We start from the raw sequence: 27550 nt of genomic DNA, 5'->3' as shown, positions 1-27550 counted from the left end.
CATGTGACCCACCGCACACTTCCTGTGTGTGCTTTCATATTAACTCAAATAATCCAACGGGTTTTGGATGATTGAGTCGTTTACCAGCGTGGCCTAAGCGGTGTAGGACATTTTAAATAATCCAATGGGTTTATAGCAATGAGCTTTAAGCCTTATTTATTATTCTGGTGGTTTTGGGTTTTTTACTGGAAAAAGAGCACATATCAAAAATATTACACTTTCCCACACTTTGCAATTGCGTCCCTGTTGAATGAATTAATCTAGGTTGATATAAACGGTATCCTGTCAGTCATAAAACGTCTTCCTCCTCCATTCTAATTGGCTAATGCTTTGCGCCGATGTGGCCTGGCTCGTACTTGCGGTCGTGCCAGAGTGTTTTCAGTGGGTACTTGTTGGTTTGGCCGGGGCCATCTGAGGTATCCTCTGCCTGTGAGGTGAAGCCTGATTCACGGAGTCCATTGAGGATTACCACTCTCCTGTGGTGGGGCTTTTGGCTCATCACATCAGACCAACGTTGGCACGCACACACTGGGGCTTAGGTCGTCCCTTTGCAGATGCTACCTAGCGTCATTAGCATAAAGCAGTATGAAAACCCCAGAGTGGGTTTTTTAGGGTCTTGACCATAGCTGATGCAACCCTCTGCCAGGTGACTCATTTAATGGAGTGCAAGATTAGGGATGATGTGATTGTCTAGCCCTGCCTCACGTGGCTGGATGTCTGTCTGGCTGCAGGTAGTCTGGGAAAACAACACAGGACAGAACATTCTGCCCTAACCCAGTTTTGAAGCCGGGGAAAGTGAAGCATGCAGAGTTTTTTGGGTCTGCCAGACCGAGTATAGAGGAACTCTGAACTGCGTTTCCAGCTTCACTCCTTCACTCCCACAAGGAGCTGCTCTGTTCGTCTGTACACCACTGTGGCCCGCTTTGTGGCCGATTATATCAGTTGAGTGTGTGTACATAATTGATCTAGCCTTGATACACCCACACACGTATATGGCTCTCTGAGGCAGGAAATGTGACTTGCAAGATCTTGTATCTGCACTCTTCTTCTATTCTATTTTGTATACATTTATAAAACATGTATACTAGGCTAAATTGAGTATGAACTATGCAACTTCTCGACAAATTCTTTGCCAATGTAGGGCAGATATGAAACACTTTTCTCATCACATTTCTGTGCAGCATAATATACCCACTTCATATTTGATTTATGAATAGTTAGTCAGTAATAGCTAGTGTCATAGTAGCATGTATTTATACAAAAACATCAACAGTCTCGCAGCAGCCCATGCTAGCTCATAATCACACAGTGAGCTGTGAGAGCATTTAGCATACCAAAACCTTAAGGGGACTCACATGTCACTAAGGATCTGCATGAAGACGGACAGAATAGGACATTGCGGGAAGTTTACGGTTAGCCAAATCATATCAGTCCCTCGTTGGCCATGCTGATCCCCATACACATCAAGTGCACTCATGTGGAGGGGGTGCATGATGCAAATTAAACAGCCCCCAATCTATAAAGCTGTTGAACCATGAATGACCGTTAAGCATGAATAAGAGCGCCTGTCTCTTGGTTCGTGGAGGAGCCGTGGAGCAGCGAGGGCCCCAGAGGTGCCTTTGCTTCCTTACGTCCCTGGGGGGGTTGGCCGCGCTCAGGTTTCATCGCACGGCGTTCTCTCCGCAGGCCTGTGATGTAATCTGAACCGCGGGGGTGGGCAGAACGTGAACAGATTGTCCACTCCTGACATACGGAGCAGGCCGTTGTGGGGGGGCACAGCTAAAAGCTCTGTGATAACGTCCAGCGATCTCCCCAGGGTGCAATGGATGACCACCCTACTCACCGCAGCAGGACCTGCTGCTGACGTGCTGGGTCCACTCTATCCGAGGCTAATGGGGAATTAGCTCATCTGAGCATTAGCCTGTGCTGTGGTGTCGAGTTAAGTGAGGTGTGTTTTCTAAGTCAAGCAAACACATGTCAATGAATGGGTTCGTATTCGCCCTGCATTACCCACCATACTAGCTATGGTTCTTTGACCTTGTTTCCAAGTCATTTCATTTCGTCTGTAATAGTCAGAGGCTACTTGTTGCGAGCTATACAACCAATACGTAATTATGTAGTTTAAAAACGTAATTCATCAATTTTAAATAAATTTAATTCATTGTATAATTATGACTTTTAATTATTATTATAGTGCGTTTTAGTCTTTATTTAGAACAGAGATACGAGAACATTTTTCCTCTGTAAAACTTGTAAACGGGTCTAACCTCACCCGGCTCTTAAAATAAATAATGAGCTCACAGCAGCGAAGGGTTTTTGTTGTTCTTAATTCAGTCTTGTTTTGTTTGTCCCCATTTGGTTAATTCCCTTTTAAAGCGGTGCGCATTGTTTCCTCCTGTGTGAACATGACTTCCTCCTCCATCGTACACCATCAGGATTACAAGCGCACCACCGCCCAAGCGTAGCGGGTCTTTGTCGAGAGGAATGGCTGCCAGTTTTAATGTGGCCCGCGTATAGCGAGCCATAAATTCAGTTATTGCAGATAATAACTGTGTTGTGCCCCTCCACTAAAACCAATCTCTCTGTTGTCAGAATTTACTCTGTGTAACGTTGTTACGCGGCAACACAGTATAACATCATTAGAACGTTATTTTACCAATATATTAAACACAGTATAACATTTTTATTCCGCTATAAAATAACGTGTGTTGTTTTTTCTTCCATCTTCGATTTTTGGTTCGTTTTTTTCCCAGAAAAACTGCTCTCTGCGCGTGTTTAATGTGCATAATGGCGATGGGAATTGGCTTTGCGATTTATTAAATTGTAAATCAATGTTATTACAGGGTCTAGGCCTTGGAAATGAGCGTGGCTCAGTACATTTTAGAGGACGTCTTCACTTAGTGTAAGTAGAAACAGATCCTCTCTTTGTGAGGTGTCAGATGGCTGCCAAGGACGGAACAAGGTCATAACTAGTTCTTACGCACCTCACAGACAGCAGTGCCCACTGAGAAGGCTATTTAGCCTTTGTTTGAATTTCAAAATTGGCAGCTTTGGTGTATGAAGCAAAGCACCATGGCCAGTAATCGAACCTGGGTCGCTGCGATCAGGATTGTGCCTTTAATGGTACGTGCTCTACACGGTGAGCCACTGGAGTGCCCCATGTACATGTATGTATATATTCAGGCGAAGCATTGATTTTGAGTTTATGGCTGGTTGTGTTACTATTGTGCCACAGGTTGTTTCACTGTTCCCCTGCAACCAATCGGTAGGACTGGACTTTACAATGCTCTCCTCTCTGGCGTCGAGACGTATAGCGAACACGCTGATGGACATCACGCTAGTCCCATTATCATAACTACTTCAGAAGCTGCGAATACACTAGGGGCCGGAGACAACGAGAGGCCTGTTCACCACGATGCGTTCTGCTCTGATGAGAACCCAGACCCATCAATTCCCGAGACGGACAGAACGAAGAGATGGAATGATGACATTTAGAAAGCCATTATTTAGACCTAATGAATCCCCGACAAAGAGCAGTTTGATTCCTGCATGGCCGTATGGTATTCAGCCGCAAAGATTGTCTTCCTAATTCCCTGGCCAGTCCGCCCCTAGCCCCTCTCCCCCCCGCCCTCCAGCACGTCAACAATACTCCTCTAGCCCTGCATGTTTTATCCTGGGTCATAATTGAGATAGTCGCTCATCTCTCCCCTAGTGCTCCTTTTGCTTTGATCAGTTGATTATGAGGGCCTGAAAAGGGCTTTTAATTTGGAGGGGTACTTTAATAAATCCTCTTTTTTTTCTTTTCAATGACTAAAAACTACCCTCCATGCATGCTATTAGGCCTGGTTTGGTACACTCGAGAAATTATTTTAAAAACGAATAGTAATCAGCATGACTCCGTAACCAACTGACGCATTACCCTTACTTGTGAGATAGATCATGAATAACTCATCGTTTACTGAAACCCGTGAAATCTTATGCATCTTAGCGCTGAAGTCAAGCATGTTTAGCCTATGCTCTCAGCCTACGGACTAAAAGGTACGGGGGTCAGTGGGAATGGCGGTTTGTTTGCCTGCAGGTTGGAGGAAATAGACGTTTCTTGAGGCGTATTCGATGAGGGCCTCCCTCGCTCCGGCTGGCTCAGGTTTCTCGCGGTGTGAGAGGCTGCTGACGTGTTGACAGGCCAGACGCTGAGCTAATGTGTCCCTGACACCAGCTGCCACTTCGGGGCAAATGAAATCGGTCAACCGGGGGTTGACCCAAGGCTGATCTGATGGGGCGCTTCAATGTGATCGTTGACGTCGCTGGAGAACGGGTTTCATTGAAAGGTTTTCAGTGAAGAAAGCCGGAGAAATATGGCTATAACGACGGCCACTTCAGGAGACAGGGGGTGGTTTAATCCATTGGATCTTCATAGCAAAGTGAACTGCCACCTGATAGGCTGCAGGATTAGTGGCTCCAGATTGTGCCTGGGAGCCAAAGCTCCCGATTGCTGTAAACATGTGACGTGTCATTAAGATTGACGCTTGGATTTGAACAGTGCTTGTGGGTTATTTAGTTGTCAATAGGCTCCTCTCAGCCTAAGCTGTTGCTTCGAGGATGCACCCTTTTTACTAAAAAGGGTTTGGATTAGCAAAACAAAGACACCTAATTCAGCCGTGCCTGAGGATAGAGTTTCTGCTGTGCTTGGATCACCTTAATTCCCTGCTATTTGTTTGCTTGTGTCTGCGCGTGGATGTAAGGGACTATGGGAGTGTGGGGCGGGGTTTGTGGGTGTAATGCACTGTCAATTCTAAAACAAACATACTTTGTACCACAGGTGAGAATTCCTTGGCTTAACGTACTCACATCAAATACATGCCGTTGGTGTTTTCTTCCTATCTTATTCCTCATGAGCTTTAAATTTGCATTTACATTAAGGGCATTTAACAGCCGCTTTTATCCAAAGCGACTTACAATGAGTACATTTGTCAGAAGAAAGAGAATATATATATGCTGTACCGCTGTCGGTACAGTAAGGATTTTCACAGAAACAAGTGCCAAGCACTAACAATTACTAGGTTAACCCATTCCCCGTATACAAGAAAGCAAACTAGGATAAGACGCTACACAATGCTCAGTACTATTTTTGAGTGCAAAGCATGTACAACATACTATAAGTGCGTACATTAAGTGCCGGGACTTACAAAATAAAAAGCGTAAAATAAGCGTGTAAGAGGGGTGTGGGTGGGTGGGTGAGGGGGGGGGGGGGGGGGGGGGGGGGGGGGGGGGGGGGGGGGGGGGGGGGTAAGTGGGGAGGTTATGCAGAGGCTAGGTGAACTCTTAACGAGTGAGTCTTTTGCGGAACGTTAGTGCTGCTTTATTGCGGCTTGCGACCCAGTAAAGCAATCTGTCGTCATTGTTCCAGATCACCACCAGAGGCTGTGAGACCTCAGAGATCATCCTGCGGCGCAACGGCCTGGGCCAGCTGGGCTTCCACGTGAACTTCGAGGGCATAGTGGCCGACGTGGAGCCCTTCGGCTTCGCCTGGAAGGCCGGGCTGCGGCAGGGGAGCCGGCTGGTGGAGATCTGCAAGGTGGCCGTCGCCACACTCACCCACGAGCAGATGATCGATCTCCTGCGCACCTCCATCACCGTCAAGGTGGTCATCATCCAGCCCCACGAGGACGGCACCCCACGCAGGTAACCACGGCGGCATGTGGCTCAGAAGGGTAGAGCGGGTAGGCTGCTAACCGGAAGTTTGCTGGTTCGATCCCCGGCTCCACCTAGCTAGAGTGTCAAGGTGTCCCTGAGCAAAGCACCTCGCCCTAACTGCTCCCGACGAGCTGGCTGTCGCCTTGCATGGTTGACTCCGCCGTCGGTGTGTGAACGTGTGCATGAATGGGTGAATATTGCGCAATACTGTGCAGCGCTTTGAGTGGCCACTGGTTAAATAAGCGCTGTATAAATTAAGTCCATTTACCATTTAACTCATCTCCTTGGGTCTTTTGTGGAACATTCTGGACCATGGAATGTGTTAAATATGGACTATTCTAGTCCCCCTGTCTTTGTCTGACAGTCAATAAACATGTCGTATTCGGTAGTAATTTTGTAAACATTGTAGAAATGATCTTGATGTTTTAGGGGGAATTTCCTTCTGACAAAAAAAGGTCATACTGATAAGGGAATGTAAGACGCAGCAAATTTAGGAAATCTTTTCCTGCGTGTCGGGGGATTAGCGTTGAGAAATGCTTACATACCACTTTCTTTTTTTGTTTAAGCATATTGCTCTCATTAGGAGCTCTTTAATTTCTCTGGAGGGATGGATCTTTTGTACTGATAGTACTGTACAGAGATAGAGAGAGAGAGAGAGAGAGAGAGAGAGAGAGAGAGACAGAGAGAGACAGAGAGAGGGAGAGGGAGGGAGAGAGAGAGGAGAGAGAGGGGGGAGGGAGAGAGAGAGAGAGGGAGAGAGAGAGAGAGAGGGAGAGAGAGGGAGGGACAGAGAGAGAGAGAGGGAGGGACAGAGAGAGAGAGAGAGAGAGAGAGAGAGAGAGGGAGGGACAGACAGCGAGAGAGAGAGAGAGAGAGTGAGAGAGGGAGGGACAGAGAGAGAGAGAGATGCTGTCAGTGTGATGGGACTGGCTGACATGGAAAGGCAGCGCATCTCACTAATGATGAGTCCAGCATCAATTCAGTCGTTTTCTGACAGCTCACGTTTTTTTTTCACCCCTTCTTCATCTTCCCCTTCGTCTTATCTTCCATTCTGCTCCTATTGGATACAGCAGGAAGCCTTTTTGCCTCCTTGGTTTTTTTTTTCTGCTACTTGTGGTGAAGAAAGAACCGCTCTTCCTTTTGATCCAAATAGAGCGGCACGCATGAGAGCGTTTTTGTGGGCTGTTTGTCTTTTTTTAATGGGCTCAAATGTGTGAAATGCTAATTGTTGCCGCACATCTGCTTGTTTTGTCTGCGATGGGCCTGGCAAGCCTTGGAAACGTGTCAATGTCGCATCTCAGTCTGGCACGTTCCCGGCAGACGGGATACATGTGAAGGAGATTTCTGCTCTTGTCGGGAAAAACACTTAAAAAATAAATGAAAAATACAATAAAATGTTCATGTTAATTTATGTATGGAGGTATGAATCCACCACCTGGCATAATTTCAACTGTTAATTTGAAATTATGCATTGAAGTATTAACTCAGCCTCGCAGTTATAAATGTTAACTGCTAACTATTCATTTGAAACGATGTATCGAGGCATGAACCCTGCATGGTATGTACCGACAGCCGAGCCGAACCCAGTGGATACCCCACCCTATATGTTGCTGTGCGTCTGCTTATCCTTTGTGGTTTGGCACAGCGGGGCGAGCCAAGGCATTGCTGCGCCCCAGACGGTTCGACTAACATGACTAACATGTACAGCCAAACCATCAGCAATCCTCTCTGAAACGACCAGGTTTCATCATCTTCCCGTAATGCAATGCGCAACAATGCGCAATGGCACACACTCGGTAATCACGCACGAGAGGTCGCTTGCTTGATCGGTGTCAACCGAAAGTATCCATGTCCCAGGTCATAGACAAACAAATTCCTTGAGGGAGTAAGCCACCTCTCCCACGGCCAATGAAAGATGCTCTCAAGAATCGCTAGGTCATGCCACATACCACCACAGGCACACAAGAGACTCCTTTTATAAGTTATCCTATACGTCCACAGCGCTCTTTTCCATGGGGCTGTAACGGGCTAAGCTGACCCTGTGGGTGACACCGGCCAACAGATGTGGGCTGCAGATCAGCAGGCGTTAGCAACGGTGGTAGGCCATCTCAGACCACAACACAGACGAGCTACACTTACACCCAGACATTGTCTCCCTTGCAAAGGGCACAAGTGCAAAAAAGACTCACTTTTGAGTTGAGTTCACCTGGACTCTGCATAGCACCCCCTCTTAACCCCCCAACAACCCTGTTACGCACTAATAGTATGTTGTACGTCTGTGCACTTAATGTACGCACTTATTGTATGTTGTACGTCCTTGCACTTAAAAATAGTACAAATAGCCTATTATCCTAGCTGTCTTTGTTGTGTACGAGGAATGGGTTAGCCTACCGATTGTTAATGCTTGGCATTTGTTTCTATAAATATCCTAACTGTACCGACAGCAATATATTGTTTCTCTCTCTTCTGACAAATGTACTTATTGTAAGTCGTTTTGGATAAAAGCGCCTGCTAAATGCCGTACATTTTAATGTAAATATAAGTGGTTACCGTCAGGGGATAGAGGACAGGTGTTTAACACTTTATTTCTTCAGTTTTTCTTATGAATACCCTCCCGTCATTTCAGAATATTAGGAGGTCGGGGGTCAGGGAGGGAATCCTGAGGGGTCTCAAGTGCATTTGGCGTAGGATCTGAGTTGTCGGGTCGCACAAAGTGTTGCAGGCAACAATGAGCGCTCCAGTTCCTCCAGTATTATCTCAGGGGAAAGGAATTCAGCTCGGGGGGTGGAGGGGGGCTTAGGGGCTGGCTGGGTGGCGATGGTCCATCTTGGCCATGGAGATATGGAGACAGTCACGTAACAATGGACCCCTGAGACTTGTGTTCTCCAGACAATGGACCCGCACGGCTCTAGTCTGTCTGAGCCCGGACAAGGAGAAATGTTTTCATCAGGCCCCCAGAAAACATTATTATGCGGTCGTCCTTATTTTTAACCAGGCTTCATTTGGTTATTAATTGATTTTTCTTTTCTACAGTTGTTCCAAGATTAAGAAGAGTGTTACTCTGGTAGTTTTCTCATTCAAAGTCAGCCGCAGAGAAATTTGCATCCCTCATGGCTCAGTGTGTTCGTGTTATAATTCTTTATATTTCTTAATTAGCAGGAACAGGAAAGATGTGAAAGCCCGGAGGCTCTGGTTGGTTTATAGATGAACAAGAGATAGCTCTAATATTAGCCTTACCTAGCACTGCTTCTATTTACACTGGAGCCAGGATGTGGTTCTAACCCCGGTGCAACACCAGAGGCTTTTTCTTTCATCAAGTACAACATGTTAGCTTTGGAGCAAACTAATGGGAGTGTGCATTAATAATGCGCGCTAAACAAATGGCTCTTTAATTCAGAAAACAGATGCCATTTAGCCAATGCTCTTCCTTCATTACTTACTTACTCTTCTTGTTTTTCCACCACTTTTTAAGGGAAACACTTTATCATCATATTGGGTTCACAGGGACGTCTAACCTTGCCCTGTATCCTTGGCCTGGTTCCCAAAGTTAAACCACAGTGCATAGGTGCTGTGCTGAGTATAAGCTGTGGAATTTAAATCAAAAATGATTGATCATCACTTGTAAGCATCATGGTTTTCGTTGTGGATTTGAATATCGCCATCAAGTTGGCTACAATTCTTACTTCCCAGGCAATGGCTTGAAAAAAAGCAGAACAGAGATTTCCTTCAAGAAACTCAAAGTCAGTGAAGGCAGTGATTTTCATTTTTGTATCTCTTGAATATGGGTCGAAAACGGTTGGCCTCTTTGCTGTGGCGTGGGCTCTGACTGTGGGAATTGATTCGATTGTTGGCAGGCTTTTCCCTAACAAGCATCCACATTCAAATGACAGATCTCGGTCTAAGGTCCTTGGGTCATTTTAACACTTACTCCATTGTAATTCGTTACGAGCCCCCGACTAAAGTAACATCTTTCTGTGTGTAATTCTATCAACCAGCTAAATCATTAGTGATAGCTCTTATAAACTCTATAAACATGGTGTCTTTGAAGATGCATCCTTCCCATATTGAATCATCCAGGTTAACCGGTGCTTGTCAGTGTTTGTCTATCCCCACATGGCGGATGGAAAGCCTGGTTATCGTGTCCAACGCCTTCAAATTGAACCTTCAGATCGAGGCCGTTGTTCTCGGCTCCAGTGAAGGCAGACAGCCTGTAAATCCTCTCCCGCTCTTTTGACCTCTCCTGTCTTCCCACCCCCCTGATGGTCTGCTAGCAGACGTCTCTCAAGACAACTCAAGCAACAACTGCTAGCTTGGTAGTGGTAGTTAAAAGCTGGTGCTTGGTTCTGCCATGCTAGCTTAAAGCTAGGATTTGGTTTGAAAGTGGTAGTTAACAGCTATTGCTTGGTTCTACCTCGCTAGCTGAAAGCTAGTCCTTGGTTCCATAGAGATAGCTTGCAGTCATTGCTTGATTCTATTTCAATAGTTGAAAGCTAGTCCTTGACAGTTGTAGTTGACCAGCTAGTGCTTGACTCTAACTCACTTGCTGAAAGCTAGTCCTTGGTAGGACAGTGGTAGTTTACAGCTAGTGCTTGGTTCTCTCATGCTATCTTAAAATAAGTCCTTGGTTATGCTGTGCTAGCTCACGGCTCTGATTTAAGTGCTGCCCAAACACTCATTTACTCTCTGCATGAGTTCTTCTTCCATGATTTATGCGCATGGTGCCTCTGTGCTGCTATACATTACATGTAAAGGATCACAGGCCAAATTTTTCCACTCCGAACAGACCTTGAACAACTGGATCATGTTGATCATAACTAGCCAGGCATTAGCTTTTCTGTACGCACACATTCTAAAGCAGAGTGCACCACAATAGGGGATGGCAGCTGGCATCTCCTTCACTGACAAGCTGTGTGTTGTGTTTAGCCTGAACTCAGAGACTAAATGCACATGGCAGTCTGGCCTCCGGGAGCAACACATCCAGCTAATCTTGGTATTAACCGACTTCAACAGCTCTGCAGAAAAGGTCATTGACCAACAATCTACACCTTACAAACACCTTTGTCTTTTGGGAGCCGTACAAGTTCCAAAATGTGGTAAGGGAATTCAAATAAGCTTATAATAGTTGAGCTCCACTTTTCACCCTACATTAAATCTACATCCAGCACTCATTGCATCGGTAGCACTCGAACACAGCACCTAAAAGGGCCATGACCTGCATTACCACAAGAGTTCCGTGCTGGTTTAATACCCGTTCATTACCCTCTGGGCTGCATACATAAAGCCAGCAGTGCACGGCGCATCCATACAGTATTAATGAAAGTGCTGAGATGTGAAGCATGCAAAAGGGAACAATATGACATGCCTCCATCATGGATGAGCTTGGCACGGCCTTGACATGGACCAAATGCTGTCGAGCAAGGCGAAGTAGAGGGAGAGACAGAGTGGCAGGGCGATGGGGCTGTCCACCCCCAGTGTGTTCCCGACCGAGGGGCCGGCAGTAAAATAAAAAAAGAGCTCAGCTGCCGGTCTCCCTGCTGATGATAGAGTGCCTCTCCGGGAAGGGATTAGCGTCCCCCTGCAACCACAGCCCTTTTTCAATCCACCGGTCCGCCCCACACAAACCCCAGTGTGTACACGTACGACCACAGAGCATATACAAGGGCACCCTCCCCCTTCCCTGTCCCGGGCCCCAGACCCCACCACCGCTGCAGTGGATCTGGGGTAGTGAGGATGTCATGTTGGAAGGTGGGCGTGGTGGTGGTGGTGGTGGTGGTGGAATGGGTTTGGGGAGGAGGGGGGGGGGGGGGGGGGGGGGTCATTTAGAGTAATCATAGGGGTCACGCTCAAGATGGTTCAGGAGAGCGAGCAGAACACCCAGGATGTTTAACGCTGAATCACCCACCACCACCCCCTGCCATGACCCGGCCCACCGCACCCCTCCTCCCTCTCACAGCCATGCCACTGCTCCACCCATACCCCCATTTCTAAACATGCACCCCACCCCCCCCACGGTCGCCTCACACTCGCCTCAAGTCAGGGTTTAATGTTGCATGAAATAGCGCTGGGGGTCCTTCTGGGGCCGGCAGCGGCGGTGCGTGTGTGTTGTTAACGGTAATGGGATGGAGATGGCCGGAGAACGCACGCACGCACGCATCCGGTGGGTTGATGTTGCCTGGCGGAGGGGATCGGCCTCGCATCGGGGTTAAGTGTCAAGCTGCAGATTACAGGCTCCGCCGCTGTAGCGGAGCATTAGCCGCTGTTTAAGCATCTCTGATGCGCGCTGTAAGCCATTTTTGTTCATGCCTGCGTGCGTCCCCTCGCTCACGCGTGACGGCGTACGCGCATCAGCACACCGATCTGTGACAAGTGCGTGAGTCACCCAGAGTGCATGCGTGCCCTTGCGAGAATCCACTCATTGGTTAGAAGGTAGATATTCATGATGCCGTTCATTTAATTAAGTGCTTTCACATCCACACAGAATAGAATAGTCTTTTTGATAAATATACCACAACAAATATATCATAGCCGGCAAACCCTTGAAGAAGCGCTCCACATCCCATCAAGGGGAATTGAACTCCGCAAAAAGCCGTAGCTGAAGTTCGGTTCAATGAACCCTGTGAAGATCGGTCTCGCACAACAAAGCAGACGAACATCAAAACCCATCAAACATCAGGCACACAAAAAACATCAAAATATGTGGTTACATTTCCCCGACCGAGATTCCCGATGCCGAAACAGTCTCACATGTCGACGGCCAGAGTGTTCCGGGAACCTTTTACCTTCTCACCCTGCCTCCCCCTTTCCCTCACCCCTTGTTTCCCCCCCCCCCCCCCCCCCCCCACCACAGGGGCTGCTCCGAGCTGTACCGCATCCCCATGGTGGAGTACAAGGTGGACAGCGAGGGCACTCCCTGCGAGTACAAGACGCCCTTCCGGAGGAACACCACGTGGCACCGCGTGCCGGGCCCGTCGGGCCAGGCCCTGTCCCGGAGCTCCCCCACCCAGGGCCCAGACCGCCTGCAGTGCCAGCAGATCCTCCAGCAGCACCAGGCCAACGCCATCCCCCGGAGCACCTCCTTCGACCGGAAGCTGCCGGACGGGTCCAGGTAGGGTCAGCCTCGGCACGCCAGACGTTCTCTTACCGCCGCTGCTACGACGACTGCAACCTTTACCTCGACATTTACCCTCCGATGTACCTTAACGAAAACGGGAATTTATGCAGCGGTTGTGAGTTCAATTACCCCGGAAGGAAGCATATAAATGTCGATAGGATGTGGGAGCTGGAGGATACACACCATACCTCTTTAGTACATCTCCGGAGAGGGAACCAGACATTCTCTCCTTTCTATCTCTTTTTTTTTCATATCGCGGTCTCCTTCCATTGAGCCGTGTAAAGGAGTAATTTGTCCTTTCTAATGAAACCCCTGCAGCCATGATAACCTTTCCAGTGTGTCATGCAGACGCCTCCCCCCCCCCCCCCCCCCCACATACCCCCACCTCCCCCCATCCTCCACCCGCCCTTCGCCTGACTCCCATCAGCGGCGCCCTGCTTGTCTATATCAGCATAATGGCTGCCTCCACTCCCTAATCACAGCCACCGGCAGCGATGGCAGGCAAGCCTCCCTCTCTCTCTTTCGTTCTCTCGCTCTCTCTCTCCCTCTCTCTCTCTCTCTCTCTCTCTCTCGCTCTGCTCTCGCTCTCTTTCTCGCTCGTTCCCTCTCTCTCTCGCTCGTTCCCTCTCTCTCTCTCTCTCTCCCTCTCGCTCTGCTCTCGCTCTCTTTCTCGCTCAGTCCCTCTCTCTCTCTCTCTCTCTCTCTCTCTCTCTCTCTCTCTCTCTCTCTCTCTCTCTCTCTCTCTCTCCTTTTCCCTCCCTCCCTCCCTTGCTCCCTCCCAGCTACTGCACCGGGCCCAGCAGGAGGTGACAGAGGAACTGACACGGCCAACCACATCTTGGCCAATTACCACTGAAACAAAGAGATAGCCCTTCCCTGGGTTGAGAGCTGTAGAGACCCAGCCCTCCCCCCGCCCTCCCCCGTCCCTCTCCACGGAGGAAGGGTGTGCGTGCGTGTGCGTGTGTGTGTGTGTGGGTGTGTGTGTGTTGGGATGGGAGTTTGAGTGGAAGTGGAAGACAGTAAATAAAGGCGTTTCAGACAGTAAAAACAAAGGGGCACGATAAAAAAAGAGAGAGTGAGAAAATATACCCATGAAATATATCGGTATGAATGTCAAAATTGGAATGGTTATTGTGTTATTCCAGCATATTTTCATAGCTCTGACTGATGAGCTGTCGGTAGTTCTTTTTTTTGCGGAAGGTATCGTGCAATTTGCCAGAGTTTCCCCCTCGCCTCGCGCACACACACCGGAGAGAGGGAGGCGGGGAAGAGAGGAAAGAAACAGCCCCGTGCTGTATAGGAAATGAGCGAAGGCGATAGCCTAGATAAAGCTATGCCCTGGCTGGTTTCATTGCTGACTTCAGACTTGGCACCATTACATATGAGACCTAATACAGGCCCGGCAGCCATCCTCTATGACCGCCAATGTTATTGCAGCCGGCGGGAGTAAAAAGAAACGACTGTTAATATCCCCTGAACCTTTATGTCGGAGGGGAGGGAGCGAAGCAAGGAGTGAGGGAGGGAGGGAGGGAGGGAGGGAGGCAGGGAGGGAGAGGAGCGATAGAAAAGCACCAGCTGCTGTTTCACATTAAAGGCCTGGACACCACTGAGATGACTAACACCTTTGTCGGACCGGAAATGTAAGAAATCTGGCCAAAGTGTTTAATGGTGTGTGTGCCGCGGTAGGGACGCCGCCTGATGCTTTTTACCGTGGCAATAAAATTCGGGCAATAGAAACATCACTGCAAAAGAGGCGAAATGCTCGCCATTCAGACTTTTGTGAGACGGTTTATAAACCGTCCGAGGAGGCGGAGACGGAGGCATCCAGAAGGTGGATGAAAAAGGAAGCCAAAGTAAAGCCTGGCTAGGCAGTTAATGTGAAATCCAGTGTAGTCCATAAGATTCCCATTTGATTTCCTCCCAGTCGGGTAATCCTTCTTTGGTGTGGGACTTAGAAGCGGGGCCACCAGGATACAGGCAGAGCCTGAGTCCCTTGTTTGCTTTTCAATCTCCACCTAAGCCTCTGAGGCTTTCCTCGCCAGGTAAACGTAAACAGACGGAGCGGTTTGATTACACACCTAAAGCCCGCCTTTAAATCACGGTTAAAACAATTGTGTCAATCAAGTGTGGTACAGAGTGACAAAAGAAGCCTTGCATTGAGATGCTATTTGCTTAAGTGCTCGCTGGGTGCAAATCATCCCAGGGATTAGAAAGCTTTCAAACAGAGACAGCTTTTGTTTCTGATTATCTGCAGCCTCTGGAGGGGAAAAATGTCCAAAAATATCACTGGAACCACTCTGCGTTGAATTACTTTACATAACGTCTTTTCACTCGCCGAGCGCATTAGCAATGTGTGTCTAGACGTCAGCTCGCTGAAGTCTGGAGGTATTCAAACACAATGGTTTTAATATAAATGGGCGGTGGCAAAGTGGGTCATCGTACCTTAAATCTAATTAAATCAGGCTAGTGAGAGCTAAGGGGCGTGTTTCTTATTGCCAAAGACTGGCGCGGTTTTAAACACACAACCAGACGTTTGACTGTGATTTCCTCCGGCCCTCTGCGAGCTATAAAGAGGATTTCTAGCTGCTGCAGATCAATGACTTACAACCGGCAGATGTTCTGTGTACCCATACGTCTCTATCGTTTCTCACACGTGTCTGGTTTGTCTTGTGTGAGCAGGACCATGCAGGATATGGAGAACCCCCAGGTCACCTCGTGCAACAAGGGGGACCAGCACTACCGGAGCTCCCCCAGTAACCAGTCCTCCTCCAGTGACCCTGGGCCCTGTGGGAGCACCAGCTGGTCCCAGCAGGCCGGATACGACGGGTACGGTCCAACCTCTCCCATCGTTCCCATCGGTCACTGCAGAGCTCCTTAGCAGTATGCCTCATCTCATATCTCAGGGCGGCAATGTGGCTCAGGAGGTGGAGCGGGTTGGCCGGGAACCGGGAGGTTTCCAGTTCGATCCCCGTCTCCTCCTAGCTGATCGTCGAAGTGTCCCTGAGCAAGACGCCTCACCCTAACTGCTGCAGACAAGCTGGATGTCACCTTGTGTGGTTGACACCGCCGTCTGTGTGTGAATGTGTGCATGAATGGGTGAATGTTGGGCAAGCGTTTTGGAGGGGCCACTGGTTAGAAAAGCGCTGTATAAATGCAGTCCATTTGCCATTTCACCATTCATATTGTAGTTAAACTGAGGCTATCCAAACAGATGACGGTAACGACACAATATACATAGTTTATGGTCCACGAGGTCCAGCGGTTTGGTAACGAAAACACGAATCCCATACAACTCACTTTACTCCTTCTTACTGTTCAATCAACAACGAAGGGCCTGTGTGATCCCCGGCCGCAGTGCCCCCAGGCCTCAGGTGGGACCGATCAAGGGCTGTACTCAGCACGCATTCATCACTGACAGCGCTGTGTGTGTCTGGAAGTTCTTACCGACCGTGACAAGAGGGTAGGCCTCGGCTGCACACCGCCGCGTACCGCGTACCGTCTGTCTGGTGGCGACCAAACAAACAGCCAAAGATCACAGCGGCCTGTCAGAGAGCTGTCAGGCGGCCCGCGGAACACGCAGCATATTTATTCACCGGCACACAGACGCTCTCCGGGGGGAGACGGGGGCGCTTCGGTCGGAGATCAATTTGCGCTGCTAAGGCAGAGAGCTCGGAGTTCATCTGCATTCACGCCCGTGCTACCTTTAAACGTTAATTAAGACAGCACGTATAGGCCTCCCTCCCCCGGTACTTTTCCATGGCAACGGCGAGGGAGGCGTGCTTTGTCGTTAGCCCTCTCCTCTCCCCGGCATCTGGAAGGTCTTGATGAAGATCCATCCCATTAAACCATAGGCTTAATGGATCTGATCTCTGCGGGTGATCTAATGGCCACACATCTGGGGAGCATCTAATGAAGTGTTACTCCTGACTCGGCGCCTGCGGAACACAACGTGGTTATTTATGGGTCACGTGACGCTCCGCTCCTCTCCTTCCTCTCCAGATGTCCTTCCCCTGTCCTCCACGAGCACTCGGGTGACATCGCCGGCGGGGACGGCGGGGGCCGCGAGAGAGAGCCCACGCTGGAGAGAACCCGGTCGGCGGGTGAGTCATCCATCCTGATCGCAAAAACACGCACACGCACGCACACATGCAAGCGCGCACACGCACACAAGCTCATGCGCACGCACGCACGCCCGCACTCACTTGCAACCACCAACCACAAAAACTCACAGGCACAAAACATGCACAAACACACACACACGCACATGCACACAGACACACACACAGGCAAGAATGCACGCACACACACACACACAACCACACACACACACACATACACTCTCACTCGCATCCACCATGCGCCCACAAAAACTCCCAGACACAGAGACAGGCAGAGACGTGCACACACACACACACACACACACACACACACACACACACACACACACACGTTGCACCCCGCTCATACATCACGTTGTTCCCTGCTCTCCACAGAGGCCAAGTGGCACGTACCCTCCACCAAGATCCTGAACTCTCTGAAACACAGAGAGGGGAGCAAGGACTCTCCCAACAAGCTGTCCAGGGTGAGTGGGCATTCTGCCCCATTTGTTCAAAGGGACGTTGAGGATTTTGATTGGTCGTACAGTCCCTAGTCTGCCCACACTACTAGGTTGTGTAAGTGTGTGTGTAAGTCTAGGAATGAGTGCACGCCTTTATGTCTATATTTGTATTGCCACTCTCTACACTGTCAGAGCTGGTTCCCTTCACGGGGAACAGAGATAAGGTCAGACTGTCCTTGTCGGTGGGCTTTCTTACTATTTCCACCAGCAGAATTGGGACATCCAATTGTACATCCATCCCCCCTACCACCCCCCACTCTGTCTCTCTCTGTCTCTGCCTCATTTGTAGCTATGGAATCGTATACACCAGCCCGGCTTCATTAGCATGCTAGCCGGCGTTTCGGCGCTTCACACCGTCCGTCTCGTCTCTAGATGAGACACGGCGGTCTCGCATTTGTCCCAGAGGTTGAATATATCTATTCAGTTGTAGGGTTTGCTCGTTCGTCTCCTAATTTGTATTACCTTCCCCGTTCCTCCTCCTCCTCCCCCTCTCTCCGTCTCCTCCCTCACCTCTCTCTCTCTCGCTGCGCCGCGGGCTGCCGCTCAGCGCTAACAGCTCAGCGCTAACAGCGCTGGGGCTCAGAGCGCGTGCTAGATCGACGCCATGAGAACCCTTTGTTTGGCTCTCTAGGTTTCCTATACATGCCAGAGATTATTATTTCTTTTCCGCTAGCTATTTAGGGGTAAAGGTAAGTGAGCCAACACTATTAGCAGTGAGAGCCGGAAAGAAAGTCGAGTTTGGAAGTTAACTTGTGGTTGTGGTTTCAAAGAAGATCCGCCTGGTCGGCCATATTGAACACCAGAGTGTAGCAAAATCTATTATTTATGGATCTACATGTTTGCTGATCTAGTCTAAATTAAACATTTAAAGAGAAAATGAAGTGGATATTAAGTGGAATGATGTTATACTAGTCTTACTTATTTTTTGGGATGCAGTTTTAAAGTACCACTAAAAGTTTCTGTTTCAACCGCCGAGAGTACAGCCACAGTACATGAAGACGATCACTCATTCAAAAGAGTTTGTTTAATGATCAAGCACTATTTTCACACCCTGCGCTCACACACAGATATATGCATAACCTAGTTCTCTGCTACAGTAACACTGATATATATATATATATATATATATATATATATATATATATATATACACTGTATGTATAAATATAACACATAATATTCTCATTTGATACCCAAGAAGATTTATAGTGTTTAAACCAGCCTCAAGCTTTGGCCAAGGTGAGCACAAAACTGTCCACTTTTTGATCCGCCACTAATGATCCGCTTGTAGTCACGTAATTGCTACACTGATTGTGTTTATGGCACACTGACTTTATGAATTATGCTGTTTTACGTTGTGTATTCGCTGCTCTTCTTCCAACTGCCCAGGGACAACAGATCTAATTCAACTGCTATCTAACTCTGCTGCCGTTACTTTTAACAGTGCGCGGCACCCTGTATAAAAAAACATTAAAAAAAAAAAAAAAAAAAAAAAAAAGCAATAAACATAAAACGAAATAAACTAATCATAATCTAACGTGTCTCCCCTCCTGTCCTCCACGGACGATGCCAGACGGGAGACAAGACCTCCAGCCACTCTAGCAGCAACACCCTGTCCAGCAACGCCTCCAGCAACAGCGACGAGAAGCACTTTGGCTCCGGGGACCTCATGGACCCCGAGATGCTGGGCCTCACCTACATCAAGGGCGCGTCCACCGACAGCGGCATCGACACCAACCCCTGCATGCCCCCCGGGGCGCGGCACCTCCTGCAGGTGCGGGGCGGCGAGCAGGCACACCCCTGGCCGTCGGAGCTGGCGGAGGACGCGGTCTCGGAGGACGACCACGGGAAGATGTACCTGCCGCAGGGCTACGCCGCCGCCATCATGGAGGGCAGCCTGGGAGACCTCAGCGAGATCTCGTCCCACTCCAGGTGCGGTAGACTGGTCGAGAGCTAGATATTAGATATACATTCAGGGCGTTTAGCAGACGCTTTTAGGGAAAGCAATTTACAATTTGTCAGAAGAAGGAGACACAATAAATCTCTAAAATAAATTATGCACAATAAATTCTAAAGGAATTTTATAGAATCGAGTGCAAAGCACTAACAATCACTAGGTTAACCCATTTCCTGTATACAATAAAGATAGCTAGAATAAGGTGCTACACAATGTGCAAGAGGGGTGTGGGGGGTAAGGGGGGAGGCTATGCAGAGTCCAGGTGAACTCTGAACAAGTGAGTCTTGAATTTGAGTCTTGAGTCTTGTTTTGGGGTGTGTGTCACAGACCCCTTTGCGTGCGCCATCGCCATGAGCGTTGGCTGTGTTTACGTTTTGTGTAGGTCTTAGTTCCCGAGATGAAGGCACATCGATCGGTGGTCTGTTCTGTCTCTTCTGTATCAGCTCATTGATTTAATTCTCCATTGGGGGGAGAAATCACAGGTTGTCAACGGTAACGGGCGATCTAGCACACGATCTGTGGGGTTGAGATGTACTGAGCGGTCGTATGATAGCCGTTGCACCAAAACAAAGTGTATTAGTAGCGTTTATTTAGCATTAACCTACCTTCATCGACCGGTTTCCTGTCAGCTTGAACATATCCTTACTGAAAATACAGAGAAACACACACACTCAGACACACACACACACACACACACACACACACACACACACTAACACACATGGTAGACTGGAAGACGCTGGCTGTTCGCTGACCTTCTCTTCTTCCCCCTCCCTGGGTATTGACCGGTGGCCTGCTCCACCTTGCTGTGCCGGTCTCAGAGAAGCCACGGGGGCGGTCTTGCTTGAGCCAAGGGGGGAGCAGGGCGAGGGGGATGGGGGGGACGGAGGGGGAGATCCGTCTTCACACCCCCCCCCCCCTCTCCTACAGAGCCGGGGTTTGATGGATCTCCCCCTCCCCGGCAGATGAACTCAGGGGAAAGCGGGGAAAAGACAGAAACTGATATACCCTAGCTTCTTAAAATCCACCGGGCATCTCTCTCGGCTGGTCGCCCCATACAGGGGCGGTGTGGACCCCATCCGACTGCATCACACGCTGGTTTGAAGGGGAGTGCCAGAACTGTCTAACTCGAGGCGTGTAACATTAAAGAGAGGGGGGGGGGGGTGTACTTTGTGTGTTCCTGATTTAACTGCCATTGACATCCGGATGTCTCCTGAAGAAGCAGCAAAAAGCAGCAGGAAATCATATTGCAAGGTGTCGCGACAGATGGCAATGAATATGGAAACAAAGGGACGCTGTGTCTCGGGATGAAACTCAGTCACTAAAAACTGATTGACTAATTTAATGAGAAATTAAATTCGGTCTGATCCATTTCAGTCAAGCATTTTTATTATTCTGATCGGGGAACACTTCAGCTTGTGAAGTGGCCTCGAATCAAAGCCCGCCGGTGGAATAGGTAGAATCCGATTGAGCGTCGGGAGATGAAAGACCAAATGTCCGCAGCGTTGACAATTGGAGGCCAGGGGCAATTAGAGAGCAAGGCTGCCGCCACTTCCACCGACTTCTTTGTAATAGGAATTCACAGGCAGATCAAAGGCAGCCGAGTGGTCCGCTCAGAGGGGGGGGTTTAGCAGGGAATCTGCCATTTAATGTCCTCCCTTACTCGATGTGAGGGGTGCGCTGTATTAGCTGCAATACCCTGCTCTCTCTAGACGATTGGTATGGGCTCCTCCAAGTGCAGTTCTGGGGGGCTGGGGAGGAGAGGGGACTGCTATGCTGCTATGCTAATAGAGAGGATCTGTTTTTCTACCTTTCTACTTCGTTTCATGTGAGAGGAGGCTTTGAGATTCGTCTCGTGGTCGTCCTGGCGACGTCTGTTGACTTATTGTCCTCAGGCCTGATGGGTTTGTTTTTGTAACTTTGTTTTTCTATACTTTTGTCCGTTTGTCCTTTTTGTGTCGGGCGGTGACGTGCCGGGTGGGGTCTGTGTTTCCCACGCGGTTCAGTGGCTCGCATCACTCTGGCAGTCCCCTGGCCCGCGGGGCCAGATACTGTATGTCCACCGACTCCTCCAGGGCCTACACCATCCCCCAGACCAGCAGCGCGGGTGTAGGGCCCGGGCCCGAGACAGGGCCTGGGCCTGGGGTGGGTCCCGGCTCAGAGGCGTGTGGACAGGCACGCCAGGAGCCTGGCTCAGAGCTCTCACTGGGCACGGAGACCACCGACGATGCCCACTGCATCCAGGAACCCCCCGACAATACAGAGTGTGGGTGAGTGTGTGGGTGTGTGGGGCGTGGCGTCTGTGTGTGTGTGTGGTGTCTGTGTGTGTGCGTGTTTGTACCCTGTGAGGATGCTGTTCTTTTGCATGCTTGGATTTACAATGCGGGCTGTAGTGTAGGCAAACCGGATTTCAGTGCCATCATTGACATCGAGGACAGACATTGCCTAAACAGAGCTGGAAACAGAAAATCACTTGCCTACACAACCAGGTCTATACTCCTTCACCATCCTCTTTTAAGCACACAGTAGAGATGTGTCACCGTCTTCAGCTCCACACACACACACACACACACACACACACACACACACACACACACACACACACACTAGTCCACCAGCCCACCCCTGGTGCACTTAATCGGGCTCTGATTGAAGGCGACAGCGGCACAGTAAATACGCTCAATGAAGCCGCTGACATAATACGCTTGGCACATGTCGCTTTTGGTTATTGATCAGCGGCGTGAGGCCCCATCCCTGGTGGGGGGCCAGGCCAGCAGGGGGGCGGGGGTCCGAGCTGGGCATTAGCACGTCCACTGGGAGCCCCGGGCCTGGAGCTGCCGCGATGAGCAGAACAACACAATCAACACAGTCAACACAATCAAGACAATAAACACAATAAACATGATAAACACATTTCAGAAGCGGCAGATGGATGCCTGAAGAATCGCCTTTTTGGGATTATCTTCTTTCATCGTGGAATCCATTTCTTGTATTAAATCGAAATACATGACGACTGATTTAGTCATGAAGTGGATGGGTTTATTTAATTCAGAATATAGTGAATTGAGGGTCTTTAGATAGGTTTAGGGTTCTTACTCAAGGATGCCCACAGGTAGGCTGTGCCTACTTAACTGTGTTAAAAGGCAATACAATAAAATATACGCCAGAATTGCATGAAGAAGAATCAGAGGCACAAAGAGACATTAACAGTGAAATTGAAATGCAGCTCTGATTCAACACCAGCCCCCTTGTATCTGTGTGTGCGTTCGTAGGTGTGTGTGTGTGTGTGAGTGTGTGTGTGTGTGTGTTTAAGGCGTTTGTGTGCGAGGATCGTGGATGGGAAATGCTTGTGGAAGAACAGTCCCCGCCGTTCCCGTTTCCCGAGCTCCGTTTCCCCCCCCCCCCCCCCCAGAAATCCCATTTGCACCGCCAAATCTCCCACCTCGGGATGGTGTGATTGATAGCGCACGCCAAACTCATCTTGGGCGAGAGTTATTAAAAAAACTCCAGTAATCCCCTTACCCTCCCGAGTGTTTATGCGTATATATTCCTCCGCTCTCATTTCATTCTTGCGTAACTCCTGCCTCGGGATGAATGGACTAATATCACCGGCGTCTATCGCTATAACAACACCTCTAAGCCCTCCCCTCTCCCCTCCTCCCCACTGCGCCCCCTAACCCCGTTGCCTTGTGGAATGTTGTCTAACGAGCGATGTGTGGAGCGGCCGGCCATGTGGAAGCAGCTCCTCCTAACTCACGGCCGTGTCTCTGCTTCTTCTTCCTCCTCCTCCTCGACTCTGGCAGAGGCGCCGAGGGCTTGTTAGCTCTGCTGCTCAAAATGCTGTCCGAGCATTCCAGGTACACACACTGTCTGCCCAGCCCGGGCACCCTGTGTTGCTCCCCTCTGCTCCGGCCTCAACCCTTTACCACCACCGCCACTACCCCCACCACCAGCACCAACGCACACCCCTGGTCAACCCGCTCCTCCAACCGGATTTTATCACCAAACCCTACTGACTCCCACCACCCCTTCCTCTCATTAAATGTCCACCAGTCCCGCTGTGATGGGAGCCGGGGGACAACTGCTGTTGTTCAACGACCACAACCACAGCAGTTGTCCCCCCGTTATTATACGCTGATGATTATCATTATGATTATTATAATTATCGTTATGATGATCTTTTATTATAATGTGTTATTTTTCATTGGAGAAACGTACGATTTTATCATTAGGGCCTGTGTTGTAGATGACTGTGTTCAACTGTTTTTATTCAGTGAGCGTGCAGACAAGCCTTTTAGTGTTTCCGACTACATGGATCCCTGTGGATCGGTCACATCCTCCTTCAACTCGATTCTCCTCAGCAGCATCCCATTCAGCAGCATCCTATTCAGGCTCGGTTACCGTGGCGGCGAGACGGGTCTTAAGCAGCGCCAGCCGGCTGTATCTCTCTCCTCCTCTCTCTCCCTCTCTCCCCCCCCCCCCCCCCCCCCCCCCTCTCTCTCTCTCTCTCTCTCTCTCTCTCTCTCTCTCTCTCTCTCTCTCTCTCTCTCTCTCTCTCTCTCTGTCTCTCCCCGTCTCGTCGATCGCCCCGCGGCCGGCTCACACCCTGCCAACAGCGTTCGCTCCGTCACGCTCACGGGCGGCGTTCCAAACAGACAGGGGGGTTCTCACCGGCCTTGTAGCCATAACAACCAGTCGGAGGGATCATACTTATGACCTCCGCACGCACATAGAGCATCCCCCCCCCTCCTATCCCCCCCTTCCCCCACACCCCCCCTCAAACATCAGACAGATACTGATCTGCTGCCCCAGAGGTTTGGTGTATGGAGGTGGCGTTGTGTGTGTGTGTGTGTGTGTGTGTGTGGGGGGGGGATCATTCTTCTTCCCTCCTCCCTGTGCTGCTCTTTCTCTCCCTCCGATATGTCACCTTCCCTGCCTGAGGTGAGGGGGGTGGGGGGGGGGTAGTCTACCACAGGACCCCTGCCAGCCTTGGCTAACACTCTCTCTGCACGTGTCTCCTATGGTGCTTGTCTGAGCACGGTGGTTTCCCCGGTTGTAAGCGGTTTGGTTTCACCTCCCCCCTCTCCCCACCTCTCCCCACTGTCTACGATCTGTACCCCTCACACCCTCACCTCCTTCTCCTGCCGCTCGGCCTCGCACCTCACCTCTTCCTCCTAGCCTTTCACAGGGTGGTGGGGGGCGGTGGTGTAGAGACCCAAGCCTGCACCCGTCTCCTGCCATCCACCTGCCTCCCCTCTCAACCTGGCCTGGCTCACCTGGATCAGCATGGAGCGCTCACCTGACCTCACCTGAACGTGTCCCCCGTAGAGCCGCTTTAAAAGACCCTACCGGTGTCATTCTGGACCTTGAACCGCGGAAAGACTTTGCCAGGTGCTCCCTGCTTCCTAGAATATCAGAGGCAGCGGCCAAGCGCAGAAAAGCAGGGAGAACAGGGATTGTACTTCAGTCAGTGTACACAGTTGAAGGTTGCTGGCCATGTAATGTTTCAAAAGTAGTGTATTAACTGACGGCCGAATGACTCTTCCGTATGTTTTTTGACACAAAGGGCAGTGAACTTGCGCCTACGCAGACAGCAACCAACTCAAACACACACTGGACACACACTTGATACACAGTAGAGAGGAGAAACCTGCAGTACACCGATCAGGCGAATTGACACCGGTACGGTCCGTTTAAGCAGGCCAAAATGCACAAACAGTGATTCCCCAAACGTTGCGATGAATCCAGCCGCACTCCTTGATTGATAGCTACACGCTATTATTAGTAAAACAGCTGGCTAACCTTTGAACCAGAGGCGCGGTGGGGTGTCCCCACCGGCCTCCCTCCAGATCCACTCAGATCCCTCTGCAGCACTGGTGGAAGCGCTCCCCTGACTCGCCCCGTGTGGCGCCTCCTCTCTTGTCTCCCCCGTCTCCCTTCACGCAGGCAACTCTACGCCCAGGAGGCGGCCTGCCGGCTCCAGGAGGCCCAGCGCGAGGCCGATTCGCTCCAGGGCATGACCAAGGAGGACTACCTCAAGATGATGCTGCCAGACAGCCCCCAGGAGGAGGACGGGAGGAGGCCGGTAAGCAGCGAGCCCGGCGGGACCCAACCCACCACTTAAAACGTTGTGGATTTGTTTTGAGCACATGGTATCGCTTTGTTTCTCTCTTGTGGTTGAGCGAGCTATGGCGCGGTTGTTGTTGCGTTGCAGAGTCGAGCGGATTGACTTGTGACCGGAAGGTTGCTAGTTCGATCCCCAGCTCCGCCTAGCAGAGTGTCCCTGAGCATGACGCCTCACTCTTAACTGTTCCCGAAGAGCTGGCCGACGCCTTGCGTGGTTGACTCTGCTTTCGGCGTGTGAATGTGTGTATGAACCGCTTTAAGTCACTTTGGATAAAAGCATCAGTAATTGTCCTAAATAAAATGTAAATGTAAACTGAAACACACAAAAAAAAGGTAAAGCAGGGATGCTGTGTTAGCCGAAAAACAGATGTTGCTGTGCAGCTTATCTGGGACATTTTCCCCCCCAAGTGTGAACAGAACAAATCTCGTGTTCAGCTATTTCGGCTCTCTCGCTGTTCCCACACCCCGTTTTTTCTCTCACTACAACTGAAATCTGGCCTCTGGGTTCTACAGTCGCCCTCCCAAGGGTTGACTTGTAAACAAACAGTACAGCAAAGAATAGGGCATCTCTGGGCATGGCATTTGATGTAACTTACTATAAATTATGCATATACGACCACATAAAAAATGTTTATAAGTGACACCACTTGACTTTGCATTTTGAGCAAGCAATAAACATCCCGTGCAGTAACCCCTGTTTCACCAGAGAGGGTGCTGTTCCTTCCATTGTATTTTGTTAGTTGACTCACCTTTAAGAATCAGCCGGCTGCAGGCGTGTGCAACACTGTTAAAGAAGCCCAGGGGGAGGGTCCTATCCTCCACACCTCCTAACACAACCATGAACCAGTGAGGTTAACCTATAAACCCCGAAGTAACCAGACCATGATGTTTTTTTACGTAAAGGTTAAAAGTGGCACCTTCCATACAAGCAACCGTACTCATAACAACATCTTGCTGCTTTAGTCCACCGGTGGTCCAACGCAGAGCCAGTCTGCGGTCGGGGGTCCCTGTGGTGCTGTTTCAAGCCTCCGCATAACACAACACAGCGTTTCCGAGCGAGCGACGAAGCACCCAGAACCTTCTCTCGGAGATAAGAGGAGTGCTGAGGAGCATCTGCTGCCTATCAGCGCTCCGTGCTCTGGCCCCGCGGTGTGCCAGCTCCTCTCCTCCCCACACAAGGACCCTTCAGTCCCCCCCTCCTGCACTCTGAGGCCCGGATGTCGGCTGGGCTTAATCTAATTAAAGATGGTGGCCTGAGTTTGCTCAGCCAGGATGTCACGGATTAAAAGGAGAAGGAAGTCGCAGAGAAGGGGCGTCCATGTTAGATGTCCCTGGGTCCCTGCTGAATCTATTAATTGCATCATGAGTAACCCCCCCCCCCTCTATTGCACACACACACACACACACATTTATACACACACATACACAAACGTGAACACACTGCCCCCTCCCTTCCCACACTCCATTATCTAGCAGGAAGGGGCCCTGGAGACATACAAATGGGTTATTTTAGGATGCTGCTCGATTCTAATACGCATGCATTACACCCATGGAGCAGGAAGAGGGAGAGAGCCAGGGAACGAGAGAGAGAGTGCCAGAGATAGGGGGGGAGAGAGAGTGAGAGGGACAGAGAGGGAGGGAGGGGGAGAGGGAGAGGGAGAGAGAGAGAGGGAGGGAGGGAGAGAAAGAGTGAAAGGGACAGAGAGAAAGAGAGAGAGGGAGGGGAGAGAGAGAGAGAGAGAGAGAGAGAGAGAGAGAGAGAGAGAGAGAGAGAGAGAGAGAGAGAGAGAGAGAGAGAGAGAGAGGGAGATCACAAAAGGGGGGGGAAATAGACCGACACAGGGAACACACATAGCCAGGGCTACTGGCACAAATGTGCTTTGAGATAACAACGCTCACAGGCTCTTTGTAGTTCAGTGCACTGATTGGCTGTTGCCGCCGTCGGCCGCTGTGGTCCTGGTGTATTTAATGTCCAGTGTGAACACCCGTCTAGTCTAGAAATGAAAATAGGTGGCTGGGTCGGCCGCTGTGATTTCACCTCATT

General features: G+C 50.0%; 1 protein-coding gene across 1 annotated transcript in view; it reads left to right on the top strand.

Annotated features, from left to right (window-relative positions):
* The window catches only part of LOC307070823 (signal-induced proliferation-associated 1-like protein 2), an 86165-nt gene that overhangs the window by 46750 nt on the left and 11865 nt on the right, over positions 1 to 27550 (top strand). Inside the window, exons 9-17 of the mRNA XM_079729495.1 lie at positions 5408 to 5682; positions 12542 to 12799; positions 15485 to 15631; positions 16805 to 16905; positions 17299 to 17387; positions 18997 to 19355; positions 21387 to 21650; positions 23184 to 23237; positions 25327 to 25465. Of these exons, the coding sequence (XP_079585621.1) occupies positions 5408 to 5682; positions 12542 to 12799; positions 15485 to 15631; positions 16805 to 16905; positions 17299 to 17387; positions 18997 to 19355; positions 21387 to 21650; positions 23184 to 23237; positions 25327 to 25465 (1686 nt within the window). The remainder of the gene's footprint in view (positions 1 to 5407; positions 5683 to 12541; positions 12800 to 15484; positions 15632 to 16804; positions 16906 to 17298; positions 17388 to 18996; positions 19356 to 21386; positions 21651 to 23183; positions 23238 to 25326; positions 25466 to 27550) is intronic.

Source organism: Pollachius pollachius, assembly GCF_949987615.1.
Source record: "Pollachius pollachius genome assembly, chromosome: 2".
NCBI lineage: Eukaryota > Metazoa > Chordata > Actinopteri > Gadiformes > Gadidae > Pollachius > Pollachius pollachius.
The sequence above is the reverse complement of the archived record's forward strand: the minus strand, read 5'-3'. Positions and strand labels throughout refer to the sequence as shown.